This window comes from Lycorma delicatula, chromosome 10 (assembly GCF_047948215.1).
Source record: "Lycorma delicatula isolate Av1 chromosome 10, ASM4794821v1, whole genome shotgun sequence".
Classification (NCBI taxonomy): Eukaryota; Metazoa; Arthropoda; class Insecta; order Hemiptera; family Fulgoridae; genus Lycorma; species Lycorma delicatula.
In genome coordinates, this window is record NC_134464.1 from 112451025 (window position 1) to 112472584 (window position 21560).

The window sequence follows — 21560 nt, forward strand, 5'->3', positions numbered from 1 at the left end:
ATTTACATTCATGTATATTCTCATTCATCCAATGAAATAATACCGTACGGGTTCCAGAGGCTAAACAGAAAAAAAAGAGTACATGGTCACTAATCGCCTGTAAGACACTCATGGAATCTGAAGACAAGTATATGTCAGAATGATAATTATATTTAAGGCCTTATTAATAGCATACCTCCACAATGAAAACACTGACAATGCTGGGAAAACCAAACATGAGTGTTCTACTGACAACGACAAAAGCACAACCAAGAGAATTAATGTTTTTAGAGCCCTCTATAAACTGTAGTATCAGGATTCACTTTTCTTGTAATGTAACCGGATTTGTGTTCTTATGATATGACAAACTATAAAGCAGTAATTAATGAGAAAAGACCACCAAGGGTGGTTATAACATGGAATAACAGTAAGAACTGGAGCTAACTGAATATTTAGAGCAAGAAAAAAAGCTGAGCTCTGATGTCCAGCAGAGCAGTAGATTTTGGCTCTTCCTGATATCAATTAAGATGCGGCTTAGAGGGATGGCTCACCAACTGTCCACCAGGAGTTGGAATCCCCTGTCAACCACAGGGCTTGAATGTGAAATGCACCTGTGGCAAGACGAATGAATGAATGATGGACTGTATCGAGTAATCTAAGAGCAGTGGATTGAGCAGACAAATAAGCCACTCACCTGTAATCTAAGCAGGAATAGACCAGAGCTCGACAGAAGCACAACATGCATACTCGATCAGCTCCCCAACAAGTATTAGATAAAACTCTCAGCACGTCTAGAATTTTTAAACATTTTACCTTCAGCTTCTTTAAATGTGTTACCCACATCAGTCGCTGGTCAGTCTATTTGTTCAACGCTATGTGCATTAATCTGACTGAAACTGAGTAAAATCTTGTTAGGAAAGGCATTGACATTTGGTACCTTATTCAGAGAAACCATCTAAATAGAAAGAGCATTATCGGGGATGTTATTGTTCAGTGTTAATCGGTCTCTATTGTCAAAAATTTGAAGAATGATCTAATTAACAAATTAAGATCAGATAATCTGTTCAACTCTCTCATGGAAAGATCAGTTAACTAGCTGAGTCTCTGAGGATGCAGTCAAGAGTATCAAGCAACAAACTAAAACTAAGAAACTGAAAAGTTGATTGCTATATTATGAGTATTCATAAATTTTAATGTCAATATGAACAATTTCTTTTAAATTCAGTTTAATTTTATTCAGTCAAAAGCATATGGAACAGACCAAAATTTTATTCTATATTACACTAATTATACTTGTGGATAATTATCTACCTGCTTATATTTAATAATCTGTATAATTTATGTGCCAACATCATACTAATAAATTAAAAATCCCTAATTTAAAAAAATGGCAAACTAATAAAACTTCTCGGTACTTACGTATTAACGCCACCGCAGCTACAGCTTTATTTAAAAAGAAAGTAGTCAATCGGATTTTGGTGGAAAATGAACAGTCTCTTTATTAATTTTAATAAATGGTTATTTATATTTATTTATTTTATAAATTAATTTAACCAAACTTAACCTATGCTCACTTTGCTCGCTAACCTTGACTAATTAACACCGTAATTTTTTGAGTATTTACTTAATAAATTCAGTAATTATTGCAATTATTTATTATTTAAATAATCAAAACATTCCTGTTAGTCAAGGTTCGCGAGCGAAGCGAACGTAGGTTAAGTTTGGTTATATATCAATAAAATAAATAAATATAAATAACCATTTATTAAAATTAATAAAGAGACTGTTCATTTTCCACCAAAATCCGATTGACTACTTTCTTTTTAAATAAAGCTGTAACTGCGGTGGGTGGCGTTAATACGTAAGTACCAACTTCTCTTTAAACAGACAGTCTTAATTATTTATCTTATTAAATTAAATTATTTATTATTATTAATAATTATTAATATTATTAAATTTCTGTTAAATTTTTTACCCCATGATTCCCAGAACACAACCCTAAAATTTAATGCTAATAAAACCATTTAACCATTTAATGCTATTTTTTATAAATATTATATATAATTTTATGTAGACCAAAAACCTAATAATTGTTGACACATACTTGTCAAGCTTCATAACAGCGAACGCAACACTAGCAGGGTGTCATGCAATTATAGTTGGTTTTTTAAGAATTAATAATAATAATAAGCTTTTATTGATCCACCAAAAAAAAAAACACAAATACAAAAGAAATGTCAATAATGCCAGCAGAATAACTATGGTCAATTGACAGTTTTGTGACTTGATCAACTTTCACCAACACATTACTCCAGTGTTAGCAGTAATGTTAACAGCTTTATCCAAAAGTAGTCCAATAATGATCTAAAAAAAATAATTTTTTCTTCTTCTATTTATTTTAGTTTATATTTCTAATTCAATAACAAATTTTAATAATCTTAAAAAAGAAAACTATATCATTATAAGTATAAAATATTCTTAAACTTTAAATATTAATATAGATACTGTTAAACCTTAATGAATCATAAAACCTATCAATAATTAAATTATGCCATGTGCATTTACAATAGTTACTTAACTTAACCTAGTCTCATTCTTTTAATAATACCTTTAATTCACAAAAAGACTATTCTCTTAATATAATTCACTCTTCTCATTAAGCATGAGGCAAACCAAAATAAAATGAACATTTTCTTCTACTTTCATGTTACATAAACAAATTTTACTACCAGCCGCGATACAATAATCACTTAATTGTAATGTCTCTATTCTAGCTTTAAAAATCCATTTTATCCTAGCATTGTTTATCCCATTAACAATGAACCTCTTTCCATGAATTTAACACTGATGAAGTTGATTGTTACTTGATTTTGTTTTAAAATACTCTTAGTTTAATTCCAACCTGTAGAATTATATTAGTAATTTAAAGATTATTCACTGTAGAACTGTCAAGATGGGTGTTATACAACTATTGTAAAATTTCCCAATCTACTGTGACAAAGAACTTTCTTTTGATTAATTCTTTCATAGTGAACTGGATATCTGTTCAGTGTACATTAAAAACATCTCTTGCATATCCTGTAGGTATAACTTTACACACACTGCTAGACATGTGTATAATTTGATGTATTTTTTTATAGGTGAACGCAAAGCTGGCAGATCAGATCTGCGGGAGTACAGTATACATACATGCCTGCACAAGTGTTACTCTCAAGTAGCTGACCGTGCTGCTTTCCCACCACTCGCAGGCACCTATAAAAGCAGTGAACAGAAGAATGAATTTTCAATTCATCATCGACCCCCACCTGGAGAAGAAGCAGCAAAATAAAAAGAAGTTCTCTGGCCGACTCAATGTGGGATCTTCTGGTGGATGCCAACATCCCCTGCTGGAGCAGCAGGCCTGGCCGGCCTGCCAAGGGAGTCGCTGTGCATGGATGCCACCTTCCCGCTCCATCTTAACCCCCAAGGGGAAGACATCCACCATTTGACAGGTACTACTGTCACACTATCCCTCCATACCTAGCCCGTAGGGGCTTTACCGGAGGTCATCTTCATGGCCTCAAGACATATCTCATCTGGCCGCTGTCAATATGTCACTGATGCAAATGCCACAGCGACATTCAGATCAGTGTACCACGCCCAGCTCTGAACCTACAACATAAATAATTTTATCAGGTCCTAAGCATGACCACCCAACTGGACTGATGTAACCACTTGGATAGTGGTTACATCACTGGTGTTAGTCCCTAACACCAGGTTGGATACCTGGTGTTAGATGAGTTCAGCGCACAACTCAGGCATCCAACTTACCCATAAAATAATAAACAACAAACTAAATAAACTGAATAAACAAATAAAGACTAAACTATCCGTAATACAAAACACTAACTGAATAAACAACAATAAATGCCAAACCGAAATAATGTCTCAAAAAAATAACTACCCTAGAAAAACAAACCTATTAACCCTAATAAACAAAACCTAAACTGAAAAATCATGAAGGAGAAACAAGAAGTGTGGAAAGTCGTAAACATAAAACATAAACAAATGCTAATAAACACAAAGTATCACATAAAAACTAACAAAATACCTACAAATAACTTAAAACTAACAATAAACTTATAACAAAATACTAAACGCAAAATTAAACTAACCAAACCAAGAATAAACAGCATAAGAAATCTACACTAGTTCTCACACATGTTTGTACACAGGACATTCCTTGGAACGGCAATTGTGATTTGCCAGCTTCCGGGCTCAAGAGCAGTTTATGCAGATAGGAGGGCCACCGTCCTTCCTAACCTGATAATTTTTCACCAGATGCCCGTCCTTACCATAGAAGGAACAAACTTCCTTCTCTTTACAAACCCTGGCTACATGCCCAAGACCCTGACATAAAAAACATTGATTGACATTTAAATAATCTTTAATTTTACATGACTGATAGTCTATAAATAATCTATCGGTTTCTAGGAATTTTGTTCGCAATTCAACCACATAATGCACCACATTAGATACTCTACGGCCAGCCTGGAATACCACAAAAAAGACTTACAAATTCTCCCACAGACTTATCCGTATTTTGAACTCTTACTGCGTCAACAAACCCCTCCTCACCGATATCTTGTCGAACGTCATATGTAATCATCCACAGCCTCAAGACCTTTGTGGTGACAGTTGTGATGGGATATTTATTTATTGCTTCATTATTTCAAATTTCTTTATCAGTTTCACTATCATTAGCCATGATATATACACCTTTCAATTTATCCCAAACACTAATTATCCTCAGTCCTTTTCCCCTTCACCACCACAACCTTTTAATGATGAGGAGGTGACATCTTCTGGCTTGTTAATCAATTATCACCTTGGGTCTCTGAGCCTTCACAACTTCTGCTGCTGTCCTCTTTTGTCGGTGTCATTTCAGTAATCTGTTGCTGTCCCATACCAACCCTGAAACCCTATAGTGGCAAACAAATTAATGTAAACACGGCATTTTTTAACAGCAAATTTTATTTTTAAAAGAAAAAATGTTTAATAGTCAAACTTACTCAAATTTAATAGTTTATGTGTCCTCCTTTGTTTCCGATTGTCTCATTAATCCTCTTTGGCATCGATTCGACTAAGGTAGAACAATGATTTTTAATTTCTTCATCTTGAAACCAAACCTGTATCACTGAACTAATAAGGTCAGTTTTTGCGCTACAATTCATTTTCCCAAATCTTCTTTTTAGTACGGCCTGCAAATTTTCAATTGGATTCAGGTCAGGAAGTTGCCTGGCCACAAGAGCACTCAAATTTTTTGGTTTTTGAAGAACTCTTTTGCATTCTTCGACGTGTGACGCGATGCAAAGTCCTGTTGGAATATGAGTTCTGGGTTCTTCTGCATGAGTGGGACTATTTTTCTTTGGCATATGTTAATGTACTGATTTGATTTCATCATCCCATCCACAGACATAAGTGTCTCTGGCCCTTCATGTGTATAACATCCCCCAAAACATCTTTTTGGCTGAGTGTTTGGGAGCTTGTTGCAGGTGTGCTTACGAATGTAGGCTCTTCTCTCTCCCCTTTGACAAACGAATGAGTCTAGTCTGAAAAAATAACTTTTCCCCACATCTCAATAGTCCATTCTTTATGTTCCTTTCCCCACTGAAGTCTTTTTGGGGGTCAGTTTGAAAATTAAGAGGAGCTGTGGGCTTTTACAGTCATGCCAGCGTAGACTGGCGATCGCGTCAACTATGGCATACCGAACAGTATCTGGGGCAGTGGTCGGAGTAATAGCCGGTAACCCACCGATCAGCATCAGAATTAATTTGATTGCGGAATTCACGATGGGGTTTCTAAGGAACAGGCAAACCAAATACTGCTGGAAGAATGGCAAGCATCCTGGGAAGCCGCAACTAAAGGAACGTAGGACTGGTATTCCCCTCCACACAAAAAAAAACCATACTACACTTACTGGCAAGCTGTCTTAAGTCATTTGTGTATGTTAGGACAGAGCAACAATTTTTGCCGTTTTCTTTTTTTGGGGGTTATATCCGTTGTATTAACTTGAAACAAATAACAAACTTACTACAGAAACTCACAAGGTCACCAAAAACTAATTAACAATGAATTATAAAAGCACAAAAACCACTAATTCTGTTTTTATATGAACTAACAACATAACCCAAAACACCCAACAGCATGCAGTCTGACACAGAATGAAAATTCCTTACAACAGAACAAAAATTCCCTTTCTTCAAATTTATTTGTTCGCTACTGTATGTATTCCTGTAGTCTATCAACAAGGTTGGCTGCTGAAAAGGTGTAAAAATCATAGCTTCCTCATTCGTGTCATACACGTCGCACTTCTCTCCCTAACGTTCTTCGAGTCACTGACAAACTCCTCAACCTCATTACAAAGAGTATTGAACATAACAATCTCCTCCATCAACACGTCTCCCGAGGTCACATCGGATGACCGAAAATTGCCACCCAGATTTTCCATGGCCGCTGGTTGGATCGCTCCAGGAGAACCACCTCGGCCATACCGGTGGAAGACAACCAATGCTAACCCGACAATGTGGGGCTCTGGAAGCCACGCTGTTGTGGTGACCCAACTGCCGCTGAGGGGAAGCCCGGTCCGATTTCAATGGATGTGCGGCAACTCCCCGACTACAGACGAGCCGACTTCACCGGAGACCAGCTTCCAAACCCAACAGCCCTTCACAAAGCTACCTCACAAAACGCACGTGCCCTTTTCATGGCTATCACAAGGTTTTTAAGGCTTTTAAGTTTTATCTTAACGACTTAGTTGAACTCATTATCCATGGTCAAATCTCTCTATGGCAGAGTTGTAGTATCTCGGCCTTTCATCTGAAGGTCCCGAGTTCGAATCCCGGTCTGGTATGGCATTTTTCACATGCTACCAATTTCCATTTCATATTCCCATGCACAAACTTCAAGCTTATATGGTGAATTAATAAAAAGAAATTAAAGTATCTAGATTGAGACCCAGCCTGGAATTCCTTCAATGGAGACTGTTCATCTCCCCAATTTTTTATTTCATGCAGCAGCAATCCAGTAATAAAATCCCCATAATATTACAAAACAAGATGACTACAATTCTTACTATCTTCACTTCTCCTTTCTTATAAATACAGAATGTGACTAATCTCTTACAATTTTCAGGTGCAGCTACCTAAGTAGCCAAGTACCCAGGTATAGATTCAAAATGCTTGTTATAAATAAATACATTATCATTAGGAATTTTTTTAATGATTTCTGTATAAATCTATACGATATCTTATTATCACCTGGTCCTTTTCTACCTTTAGCTTTTTTGAGAAAAACAAATAAATCAACCTGTTTAAAGGGAGCTTCCAAAAACCCATTACCTAAAAATGGTTCTGTATAACTGATCATTGGGACAGAAATAGTGGAATTCAACAGTCTGTTTTGGATTTTGGATCCAGTCTGTCATCAAAATTTGTTCTATTGAAGAAGTTAAACATTTATCATTACAGATAGATGATCAGAAAAGGTTGCTGATAACATCTTAATTTTATTCAACAATGGAAGTAAATTTGCTGAAATAGAACATAGAAGGATTACAGGGAACTTTAGAGTCCAATAAAGATAAATTTTCCTTTAATGTCATCTCATATGACCATTTAATATCAACAAATCAAATCATCACCGGCAAGAAATAGGTTTTCTATTTGCATTTAGTTGCAGATTTTTCTTTCCCAGATCTGCAGTGATGTATGTCAGATCTGCAATTATATGTTATACATTAATAACACACGTTATACGATTGAAATTATACATTACTGCAGTAGTGTATTATCATTTACTTGTTTCCAATTCCCGCATTGAAATAGACAATTAGTATAAAATCAAACCCATGGCTTTCAGAAAGTAAGCAACAATAATTAGTAAAATCACTATTTTTCCAGTTCATATAAACCACAACAAAATAAGCAATTCACATCAAAACAAAATTTTACATGATGCTAGAAAATTTGAACGATTCAAGGATACAAAGGACCTTTCCTGAAACCCAGAATACACCCACCACTAGCTATCTTGAAAAGTAAAGTCTTTACAACTGGAATCGATACAACTTCATAATTTAGGATCTTTTCTTTAAAACTGGCCAATCTCAGTCACAAAAGCCTCCAAAAGAAAAAAATCAAATTTATCCGCAAATTAAAGAAAAATGGTATTTCTTGAAATGAGTGGTAGCTTATCAGGAATTTAAACAAAAATCATGTAATATGCCATATTATTAGCCAAGTTATACCACTGCATAAAAATAGTATGCCTTTTTCATCCGCATAACAGTTTTAATTGAAAGCATTTTACAAGAACTTCATGGAAACCACAAAAAGTTATTTATCAGTTTCAATTATTTAAATTTTTACTAGAAATGAATTGCAACCATGAAAAGCACACACATAAAAATCCAGTAAATTCATAGTCAAAGGAAATAAGACAAGAAGTATGAAGTGCACATAAATTCATTTCAAAAGCTCAGCAGTACCTTGTTTCTTAAGAATTATCATCACCCTGTTTTTAGTTCATTTGATAAATTTACCTTAAAAATTGGACACTGATTTCTCACCGTATACTGCACATACATAATCTGCTCACTCTTCTTACACATGGGATATGGTTTCTAAACTAAACAAAATAAGAATTGCATAAAACAAATTAAGCCATAATCTTCAACAAGAGAATTTTGAAAAGTAACATCTTCGATAGGAAATGTAGCATTTGTGGACAATGTTAGTAATGAAGACAAATTTATTATTAAACAAGCAAATAAAGCTTTATAAATATGTTATGAAAAATCACGGACAAAAATCTTATCATATGAAATTTGGAGTTGCAACTGTTCATAATATTTAATTTTAAATTTATAAAAAGTCTCTACTGTTCAATATAACAAATAAATTGACTTCATTTATAAAATGAATTATAACAGTACCATAAAATGTTAACAAAGGAAGAACAAGTTTTACTCTGAAAACAAGGTAATGATGGAATGTATTTTAATGCAATAACTAACAAATGAATAATCACTTTCATTTACATCCACAAACTCTTAGAGCAGTTTATAACTTTTAAAGAAAGCATTTGAAGAGTCCTGATATGGGCTGTAAAAAACAGGTAGGTCTATAATCATATTAGCCTGGAAACAAATTACAAGTTTGTTGTGAAGGAGTCATATTAAGGACATTTCTGGAATCTTAAAACAAGATAAATTATGGTGAAAAAATGGAATTTTCCTAAGATGCTGCAACTGTTTCAAATCATGTAATATTCTATGGACTGGCGCTATAAACTTTGTAAAAATGTTTATAACATACACAAACATACATAATGATATATGTCATTACATAAAGATAATTTTATTTATTCTTTTTATTTGTAATTAATTCACCACACAAACTTGAATCTTGTGCCGCAGGAGTGTGAAACAGAAATTTTGTAGCACATGAAAAATTACATGACTGTGATTCAAACCCAGAACCACCAGATGAAAAGCCAAGCGGCTACCACTACACCACAGAAATCAGCATGTTTATTAGAAAATATTTTTATGCTAATACCTATTTACAAGTAATTCTATTTTGGAGTGGTTATAATGCACCAGATGCACTAACAGAAGACCCTGGTATAATCAGTAAATATATCAAAAAATGGGGGCTTCAGCCAAATCCAAATAAAAACTGAAATCACAGCATTTCATCTTAACAGGGAAACTCAACGAACTCTTGCCGTTAACTATGAAAAGTCGCACTGAAACATAACCCACATCCGAAATAGCTCAGTGTCACGCTTGACAGAATACTTACCTTTAAACAACACCTTGAAAAATGATCAGGTAAAGTTAAAACTAGAGCCAGCCTGATTCATAAACTGGCCAATTCATTTTGGGGAGCTACCACTGAATCTCTAAGAATCAGTGCACTATAGCCCTTGCACATCCAACTGCAGAATATTGTGCTTCTGTTTGAACTAATAGCTGCCACATCAAACTCGTCAACACACATCTGAACCAGGCTATGCGATCCATAATTGGGATCATTAGAACAACACTGCTCCAGTAGCTGCCATTGCTGAGTAATATCACACCCCACCAGACAACTGGCAGCCCTCAAATCACAGTTGGAAAAATATAATGCTAACCCGTCTCTATCTATTCATGCCAATACAGATTTTCTCAAACAGCAATTGAGACTGAAGCCCAGATATCCACCTGTAGTAGCACCAATTGGGTCAACAACCTCAACAAAAAGGATTACTGGACATTACTAATTCCAGCCTTGTGACAGCTCCAAGTCTCGAGTACTAGGATTTACTCTTCCCACAAGACAGTGGTGTAACATCAACAGGACTCGCACAAATTACGGATCAGCAATAAGAGCCAGACCCAATGGGGAGCTGCAGAAAACTCACGATGTGACCAATGTGAAGCTGAAGAGCAAGCGATCGCCCAACTGGCCCTGGTTTGTTCAAATACATCTTTTAGAGGCTTGCTATAAGATATCCAGGATCTTACCTCCAAAGCAATGGAATGGCTGACCCACTGTGACCTGTGTTTGTGATAAAAAGGTGCAATAGACATAATTTTGTTAATAATATTGTTGACATAATATTGCAAAATTATTGCAAAAATTGCAATGTTTGTAAGGTCATTCGAATATATATATATAATACACCACAATCAGAATAAGTAAATAAAACTTCTACAGTAGACTTTTTTTATAGATATTTCTACTAAGGAGACAGTTTACATTTCCCAGTTTCAGGGTAGAGAAATTCAATAAAATCTCCTAAAAAAATTCTCAACTCTTTTAATCCCAGACACTACTTCAGTATTTCATTTAATTTTTTTAACATAACATTATAAGACAACACTCACTATAATTATTAATTTTGATTAATGTATTAATTTTTACAATATTCTGTAGAAATTTTTATAATGCTTATACTCAAATATATTTTAAACATTTTTTTTTTTAATTAGACATAAATAATTATCAAAAACTTCTTAAGGACCAAGTTAGTTTTAAATAACATTAAATAGGAATTTACTTTGAAAATTCACCCCCTCACCACTAATGTACAAACTTGAATCACAAGATATTTATTAATCATTATGACAAATAATGATTTTAATGCTTGGGCTCTTTTTAAAATATAAAAATAACACTGAAAATTGCTGTATAAGTACTCAGTTTTCCACAATTACTAGACTGATAAAAAAGGCAAATTTTAAAACAATTAATAATAATAGTTTTGTAAATATAAGACAACATTTCTGACCGAATGCTGGCAAAGAATTGAAAATAAAATAAAACTAAAACATACTGAATCTAAATAAAATGTAACTATATAGTAATGTATTGTTTGAAATCAAAAAATAATTTTTTTTAAAATATAACTTTGTCCCCATTTCTCACCTTACAAAAGTAAAAAAATTACAATCTGCAATTGTGAAATTGTCAAAAAAATATATAGTAACCTATTTCCAAGAAAAATTTTTTTCAAAAGATATCTTACAACTTTTTTTGCCTACCTGAAGAGTACTTAAAAAATGTCAAAATTAGAATGTACATCCACAATAACAATTAAAACTAAAAAAAGCATAGTTCCAAATTATAATAAATTAAAATCAAACTATGTTCCAACCATATGCAGTCTAAAGTATACTGTAATAATTAATCCCAAGCTTAAAAAAAAATGATATAGACAAACTGTTTTAATTGTACAAAGAAAAACTCTCATAAAACAATGTTGTTTTATTCTCTTAAGAAATAAATTATTTTTTACACTAGGAGAATAGTTTTATAACAGATATTAAAAAGTATTTATATATGTATATATATTTAATTATGAGGTACTCCATTACTAATTATGAAAAAAGTAAATAGAAAGTCATAACAAAATATTGTATACAAAATTCTTTCAACTGAAATTTGGAAAAAGTGAAAACTACTTTCAAATAAAATTCTGATGATATGAGTAATCATAAGAAAAAATTATCGCAGAACTCAATTTATCCTATTTACACACAATTTCACATCCACCTACTCTAGCTATCAAGAAAACAGCCACCATATACAGATAGTAACTCATAAAATATCAGCCACAACTCGGTCTAATATAACTAATATTTAGAAATATGTCAGGAGACACAAATGATTGGTTAACAAATGACTAAGGTGTGTTACTTATAAATTAATGAACAAAGGTTAAATTGATAGAAGAAATAGAAACAACTTATTTATTTATATGACAAATAAGTTTATTTGTGTAATCACAAGTAACAATAATTAAAATGCTGTATTTTGACTTTATCAATCATTTAGTCTACTTATTCAACTGGTAGAAACCTTGCTGTGATCAGAAGGTTGATGTTTTGAAACAGGGACAACCATAACCAACCAAATAGATACACAAGAACCAGAGATAATCAAATAATGTGAAACCAAAACATTTGGAAGAATAATAACATTTCAACTGTAAAAGATCACCAACCAGTTTTTTATAAACAAGAAATCAACAACTAACAAAAACTGTATCAAAATAACAAGAAAATGAGTTCAGTGAATATTATGATAAATTTATACATTTAAAAAGTATATGCAACATGATAGAGGTCCTGACTGAAACTATTAAATCACTCTTCAAAAAAAGGAAGTTGTCAGACAAGAGTGTAATGTATTACAAACCTTTTTTCTAAACACATAGATAATGCTCTCAGATATAGACTAGGTGCTTGAGAGGGATTCAAATGGTTAGCTGGTCAATTCCTAAATTTCAATGCCATTTGCTGAAGTTCTCACTGTAGCTTCAGAGGTTAATTATTAGTATTACTACTAACAAAACTATTATTTCAAATCAAAATAAATATCTAAACAACTATATGACTGCTCCTAAATATTCTGCAAAAATTACAAGCAAAACCTGTAAAAATGTATAATTTTGCTAATTTAATACCTGCCTGACTGGTGTACTGTAGGGATATTCCATTTTAATTCAACAAATTTTTAAGAATTTTATTGCATCACTATTTTTGATTTTGATTATATTTGGTATATGATAACTATCTACCTTGTAGAGGCCAAAATATATTTTTTATATTTTAAAAAAAATTTATTTCTTGAGTAATAAACTATTTTCTAACTCGCCAACAGGTAACTGCACTTTTCCAAGAGCAGTAGCATTCTTATTTTACATCGTACAAACAGTCAAAAAGGGCTTTTTGCAAAGAGTAAAGATGGAACTTCATCTTAATGTACTCAAAATTAATTTTTTTACACAACCAAATCTTGTAATGTTTACTGAAGTTACATTTACAAATTGTTTTTTCAAGTTTTGGGTCCAAAATAAATAATGAAGGGCTTAAGGTAACAGGTCTGTTTTTTACCTTTTAACGGGTCTTTTTTTTTATAGGTATTAGTAGTACTTATAAAAAAAATGGACTGTTACCAAGTGTCCTTCATTAAAAAAAATGGTTGCCAAATCGTACGATTTTGAGAATGTCTCATTTTTGGGGCCCAAAAACCACATGTGGTACAAATGGAAAAAATCTGAAATTTTTACGGCAGTAAGTATTTTTTTATGTACTTTAAAACCATATAAAACTTATTTTATTACTCAAAGGGGTTGACGAATAATGAAGCCATCAACACCAGTACAACCATCATTCCTTCTAACTGTGAATAATGTATCCAATAAAATTCACAGCATTAATTTTTTCAGATAATAATGTAGATCTACTACACAAAATATTTTTATATGTCTAAAATGATATACCTTATATCCTAGATAGTTTGTTACTTAAAGTATGACTTATACACACAAACTCATGCTTAAACACGAAAGTGAATAGACATGCATGGACATGAATGTTTGCATAATCCTGAATGTAAACATTGTAAAAGGCTCAGTTACTGTTTTGATTTCAATGCGATATGTTGTATTATTGCTAGTGGTAATACTGTGGTTAAGTAATGTACACTTCTTGATAAAGTAGTTTTATTAGAAGTGAACTTCTTTTTTATGCGATATCTTTTATTTTTTATTTTATTAATTACAGAAATTTTTATTTTAGCTTGCAGAGAAACTGGGATAAGACAAAATGAGGTGCAATTGGTTTTTATAATTTATACTAACTATATTGTTATTGTAAGAACCTTGCATTTTATAAAAATGGATTATGAAGTATTCAATTGGCATTCACAATGAAACAGTATGTCACAAATTGACTTACAATAGATCTACAGTATTGCACAATATTTTAGAGTTTACTAAAGAGCAAATAACATTGTTATGTTTAAGAAGCGGATGAACTGAAACAAAAAATATCTGTACTTTTCATAAAATTGAATATTTAGATAAATATTTTCATATTAATGAGAAAAGTTGCTCTGATCCATTTAGCTGTCACACTAAACCAGTTAAGAAATCTCTTTGACACTTTCAACAAGCAATCCAAATTTAAAATTAATTCCAGGCAGAGCACTGTGTACAATATGCTTAAAGAAAATACAAAAACAACAAGATGATATAGAAAGCAAACCAGAATGTCAAGAGTCTGTGAATAAAGCTTGTTCAGCACTTGGAATTCCCCCCGTTAAGGTTAAAAAATTATCAAGCAGTGCAAAGGAAGCAATTTTAACAAATAAAGTTACAAAAATAGCAAAGTCAGTCAGTTACCAGTAAATTAAACGATTCCTTTAATTTAAATACTTCTATAGAACCACTTTAGTACCAGAAAAATTATGCTGATTTACGTAGCGAATATGAAGAATTAATCATTAAAATAAAGGATAAAATGAAAACAGGTGCATCAACCCAGGAAAAAATTAATATTTTAACCAAGCAGCTGGAGCTTTCAAAAACTTCAAAATGAGTTTAGTGTTAGTCCGTCCGTATTTAGCCCATCAATTCAAACAATTAGTTAAAACAAGTGGAATTTGGTACTTACGTATTAACGCCAGATATGTTACAGATTTCAGTGGAAAATGAACAGTCTCTTTATTAATTTTAATAAATGGTTATTTATATTTATTTATTTTATTAAGACCGTAATTTTTTGAGTATTTATTTAATAAATTCAGTAATTATTGCAATTATTTGTTATTTAAACAATCAAAACATTACTGTTAATTAGTCAAGGTTAGCGAGCGAAGCGAGCATAGGTTAAGTTTGGTTAAATTATATCTATAAAATACAAATAACCATTTATTAAAATTAATAAAGAGACTGTTTTGAATCTATGTTAAACTCTACATCGGCCCATTTTCCACCGAAATCCAATTGACTACTTTGTTTTTAAATAAAGCTGTAGCTGCGGTGGCGTTAATACGTAAGTACCTGGAATTTTACCACAAATCGGAAAAAAGAAACCCAGTAATATAATTGATGAAAATGTTATTATCTATGTCCAAGATTTTACCAGAATGATGAGCACAACCAAATGATGCCAGGCAAGAAGAATTGTGTCTCTGTAAGACAAGCTGACAGGAAGAAAATTAATATTCAGAAAAGGCTTATGTAACTTAAAAGAATTGTACACAACCTTCAAAGAAAACCATAATTTAAAAATTGATTTTTCAAAATTTGCTGATTTAAGACCTAAATTTTGTGTTCTGGCTGGTGGGTCAGGTACTCACTCAGTTTGTGTTTGCGTCACTCACCAAAGTGTAAAACTCATGTTATCTGCTCTAAAAATGAAATTTGATTATAAAATTCTCCTTTCAACCATGGTATGTGATACAGAAAATGAAATATGCATGCTGCCACAGCATGAAAAATGTCCAGGCACTAATGAAGGGCTCAGATTACTGCAAGAGAGCTAGCATGATTTTGATTCTGAAATTATCTTTACCAATTTCTGTTGACCATTGTGAAATAACTACTCAAATTCTTTGATTTCAAAAGTAATTAGATAAACTTACTGAAAATTTAAAAAAGGCAAATCTAAGAAGGCATCATTTTGTTCAAAGAAACAAGCTAATTTCCTCAACATTAAAAAGGAAAATTTGTTGGAGGGTGAATGTATTGTAATGGAAGACTTCTCTCAAAATTTTCCTTTTGTGATAAAAGATGAAGTCCAGTCATATCATTAGTCAACATTTTATGCCACAGTACATCCATTTCTCATATATTTTAAAAAGAAGGAAAATTACAAAGCCAAAGCTGCAGTGTGATTAGTGAGTTCTTGAAGCACAATACTACATCATTCTTCTGCTTCCAAAAGCAAGTTATAAGTAAAGTAAAAACACTGTTACTGCAAGTTCAACATTTCTTTTATTTTTCTGATGCCTCAATATAAAAACAAAAAAATGTCATAAATTTGTGCTGCCATCAAGAAGTTTTTGAAATTGCAGCTGAACAGCATTTTTTTGCCTCATACCATGGAAAAGGACCATGTGATGGTATTGGTGGAACTGCAAAAAGGACTGAGACTAAAGCAAGCCTTCAAAGGACAGTCAACAATCAAATTGTAACACTTTCTGAAATGTACAATTATTGCAAAGGCAATATTAAAAATATAATATTTATTTTCTTCTCTAATAAAGATGTTCAAGAAACCAGAATATCTCAGTTCTCATTAATCAGATAATCACACAGTCCCAGAAACAATAACTGTTCAGTCATGTTCCAATAAATCAGAAATGTATTCTGAAAGTCCAGGCGACCTCTGAATTAGATACATTTACGTTAGTATCGGAATACAAGGACATTAGTGTTTCTGATTGCTTTATATGTTTACCAAAGCCAAAATGTAAAAATTATGTCTGCTGCGTATTTAATGGCAACTGGTAAGGTGAAGTCATTGAAGTTAAAATACATGACAATGAAGAGGAATATCGAATACACTTTTTCCATCCGCAGGGTCCTGGTACTTCATTCAAGAAATCACTGAGGGATAATCAAACATGGGTTCAACTGGGAAATATTTTTAAGATTCTCACGCCTTCAGAGATTTTTCTATCAACTACTGGAAAAGGACACACATCACACTAAAGATGAATGAGGACTGATCAGTTTTACTCAATAAAAAAGTGGCAGGAACACTAAGGTTAAGTTTGTTATCAAAAAGTGCACAATTTATTGATAAATATCAAAATCACAAATAGTGATGCACTGATCATTTGTTGAATTAAAATGGAATAAACCTGTAACAACTTACCTATAAATTAAAAATAAAAATTTACTTACATCTAAAAATTTTTTTCAGACCACCAAGAATTTCTATTATAAATTCTTATCAAGTAATAAAAAGGACAAATATATTTTTTATAGTATAGAATAAAGAGGTAAAACCTTGAAAAAACTGCCATAAAGCAACAGCATGCATTTTTCCTTTCGAATATAGTGCATTACTTAAAATGAATCCACAATTAATGAACAAGATAAAAGATGCACAAAGAGAAATTATTTAGAAATCATAATATGGAACCTAACCTAAAATTTTCCAATTGTATAAACAACTGTACCATTTTTAAAACTTTTCCATTATCCAGTGCTTCCCAAAGACAAAGTACAAAACTCTAAACTCGGTTATTAAATATTTTGAAAACTGTACAGTAGGCATAAGCAACTTGCTTATTACAAAATTAAATAAATTGCTAATAGCAAATAAATAACTTATTCTCAGCACCTAATAAAAAAACTAAATTTAAAAAACTAAAACATAGATATACAACGCTTAAACGCTAATACAATGATCTGATAGAATCTTAACCTTAATTTCATGTTCAGGGATTAAAAGGATTAATTCCTGGAAAGACAAAAACGTATTTGCGACACAAGAATAACGCAAAATGACACAACATAATAAATCAAGCAAGGCAAAATTATTTAATTAAGATTATACCCTAACCATCAATAAAAAAATTAATTAATTGAACAACGATATTTGAATTGAATCGGCGATAGCATCATTCACAAATACAAAACACGTATAGCTTACCTTGCACAACTGTTGTCCAGAAGAAAGTTCTTCAAAAGGATATCTTTTAAAGCACTTAGAGCACGCAAAAAGGGCAGTAGAATTATTCATTTCGAGGTAATATATTAATTACAGTTCAAAATGTATATTAAAAGTTTACGCACTAGAAACACTCAAACCGAACGGCTAAATTCTACGACCATTTTGAAAACAGGTCGTGACGTCATGTTATGCAAAGGGATATTTTGCAAAACAAAAATATAGTAAACTTTTCATTATAAGCAACAATTTTAATAGTAACGTTCATAATAAAATAGTTAACAATAAAATTATTTATTATTTTGCAAACAAAAAATATTTGGCGTATTAAGCTATTTATTTATTCATAAAACATTATCAGTTAAAAGTCGATATTTGTTGAAGTTACGTAATCTAAATTTTATTTCTTAAAATAAATGAGTCTATAGATTTATCTTTTAAAATTTTTGTAATTAATACTTTCAAAAATTATAAATTGATTAGCTACACTATTTTAAAGGGAAATAATATGTTAACCTTATTTTGTGGCACTACTGTGTTAACTTTGACAGGATTATAACGGAAAAATTTACAAGTATGGGAAAGAACCTGCGTTATGTATATATCTCTCCTGCCTGCCCTTATGGCGGGCAGACATCTAATCCTTAATAGAGGTATATCGCGATCAGACTAGTAAATCCTAATCCATACTCCTACTGACTGAGATAGCTCTGGGGCGCAACGCCTCAGAGCAATCCATCCAACCACATTTCCTTAATTCAAACCAAGTTAAATTGAATTGAATTAAGTAAATGATTAAGTGTAGGTCCAAAAATCGCCTCCGACGTCCTTTCCTTATGAGAGGACGTCCCCTTAAATGAAGGATTTCAGCCCACTCTTGACTGAAATGGAGCGCGTCACGGAAGATAAGCATATTAGCACATCGTTCTGTCGGGCCCCTACCGACAAACCCTCCATTGGATGGAACGCAATCCAAACTTCACAAAACGAATAAACGTCAGCCATTATTAATAACCATCAGTCCATTAGAATCACCCAACAGCAAAGGACGTAAGTCCGTATTCTGCGAAAAGTAGGAGGGTATTGCACCCTCCGACATCCTTGCGTTCTGTTCCGTATGGGAAAGAAATATAAAACTGTTAAAATGTTATGAACAAACATTCAATTAATGGCACTTCCAATAGACTTTAAAGCATGATGAATTTCCATAAAAATCTTTTTAATCATAATTTCATTACTTAGAAAGTGGAATAAAGAAAATTATACATACATTAAAGACAAATAAAAACAGATGAACTCTTTTTTTTTTTTTTTTGTCTTCAGTCATTTGACTGGTTTGATGCAGCTCTCCAAGATTCCCTATCTAGTGCTAGTCGTTTCATTTCAGTATACCCTCTACATCCTACATCCCCAACAATTTGTTTTACATACTCCAAACGTGGCCTGCCTACACAATTTTTCCCTTCTACCTGTCCTTCCAATATTTATAGATGAACTCAAAGAATAAAAAATGTTTATTTTATTAATTTCAATAAAAATCATTTATTTTGTTTATTCATTTACTTATGATTTGGCTTCATAATTTAACTCATAATTTTTGTAGTCGTAGACTCATTCTAGATAACAGCACAGCACTTCTTTATCAATTTTAACAAAGAAAAACTTTTAAATCTTTACATGGAACTAGCAATTAATGATGTTAAAGAACAATTTAGATTCGGAGTAACAGTACAAGGTGAAAAGATAAAGATGCTACGATTTGCTGATGATATAGTAATTCTAGCCGAGAGTAAAAAGGATTTAGAAGAAACAATGAACGGCATAGATGAAGTCCTACGCAAGAACTATCGCATGAACATAAACAAGAACAAAACAAAAGTAATGAAATGTAGTAGAAATAACAAAGATGGACCACTGAATGTGAAAATAGGGGGAGAAAAGATTACGGAGGTAGAAGAATTTTGTTATTTGGGAAGTAGAATTACTAAAGATGGACGAAGCAGGAGCGATATAAAATGCCGAATAGCACAAGCGTAACGAGCCTTCAGTAAGAAATATAATTTGTTTACATCAAAAATTAATTTAAATGTCAGGAAAAAATTTTTGAAAGTATATGTTTGGAATGTTGCTTTATATGGAAGTGAAACTTGGACAATCGGAGTATCTGAGAAGAAAAGATTAGAAGCTTTTGAAATGTGGTGCTATAGGAGAATGTTAAAAATCAGATGGGTGGATAAAGTGACAAATGAAGAGGTATTGCGGCAAATAGATGAAGAAAGAAGCATTTGGAAAAATATAGTTAAAAGAAGAAACAGACTTATAGGCCACATACTAAGGCATCCTGGAATAGTCGCTTTAATATTGGAAGGACAGGTAGAAGGAAAAAATTGTGTAGGCAGACCACGTTTGGAATATGTAAAACAAATTGTTAGGGATGTAAGATGTAGAGGGTATACTGAAATGAAACGACTAGCATTAGATAGGGTATCTTGGAGAGCTGCATCAAACCAGTCAAATGATTGAAGACAAAAAAAAAAAAATTAATTAAAATTATCATAGTTCTGATACTCCTCCCTTTTCTGTGCAATTAATCATGAAATAAAAAGATCAAATCTATGATAACTATTCTTATTAGAAGATCTCATAGTAAATGTTTAATAATAATTCTGCTGTTACAATATCTACTTATGAGCTGCTTCACAAGTATCAATAACATAGTTTATTAAATAAAAACAATCCTAAAATAAGGACAATTTTCATTATTGTCAGTATTTTCTAAAGTATTTAAAAAGATAGGCTTTTAAGATTTTTTTGAAAAGCCTTACAAACTGGCAAACCTTCAACATAGTTTTTTAAAAAAATTGTCTACTGACAGTCATTTCCAGTTTTTAGGAAATAGCGTAAAAAACAAAGATTCATTTTTCAATTTTTTGTATAGTTCTTCATTTTTACTGACAAACTAACTTAGCTAACATAGTATCAGAGGAACTACTTACAATTAGTCATACCTCACCAACCACATACAGTCAGTTCAAATTTCATCTTTTATCAAAAAATACACATGAAAATGTGTATTCAATTTCTTACTTCAAGATATAGAACATGGAATGCTAAGGAAAGTTTCCTCAGTTCCTTGCATTTATTGTTTATTACTGATCTGCCTGAAAATCTTGTACTGACGTGACTTTCTTTGCAAAAATCTCTTCTCTATTATCTTTTTTAAAACAATCTTCAATTGTTACAATTAGCAAATGACACAACTGCATCTATATCTGAATATTTTTATTCAGAAGAACCTGAAGAATCTACCATTAATACAAAAAATTGTTTACAGACTGAATTGTATCTTATTAGCATGCTATTAAAACAATAAGCTTGTCATTATTATTGAATGTTTTTTGTTCCTAGTATATTCCCATACTACGTACCAATATATCATTTCTTGGGGCTTCCTCAAAAACTCAGAACAAGTCTAAGATATAAAAATAGGGTGTCAAGTTACTGTTTGGCATCCATAATTATAACTTAAACGGACACTTTATATTTAGTATTAACCTATGTGTATATATTTATGAAAGTC

The 21560-nt window shown here is 32.1% G+C and overlaps 1 protein-coding gene across 2 annotated transcripts in view; it reads right to left on the reverse strand.

Annotated features, from left to right (window-relative positions):
• The window catches only part of LOC142331276 (protein FAM76A-like), a 45541-nt gene extending 27396 nt beyond the window's left edge, over positions 1 to 18145 (reverse strand). Inside the window, exons 1-2 of one of the 2 annotated variants that reach the window (XM_075377057.1) lie at positions 17963 to 18057; positions 674 to 875 (exon numbers count right to left, since the gene is read on the reverse strand). In XM_075377057.1, coding sequence (XP_075233172.1) covers positions 674 to 724 — 51 coding nt within the window. In that variant the 5' untranslated portion in view covers positions 725 to 875; positions 17963 to 18057. Of the gene's footprint in view, positions 1 to 673; positions 876 to 17962 lie in introns of both variants that reach the window. The other variant, XM_075377056.1, reaches the window with a different exon arrangement.
• Between the last annotated feature and the right edge of the window lie 3415 nt (positions 18146 to 21560).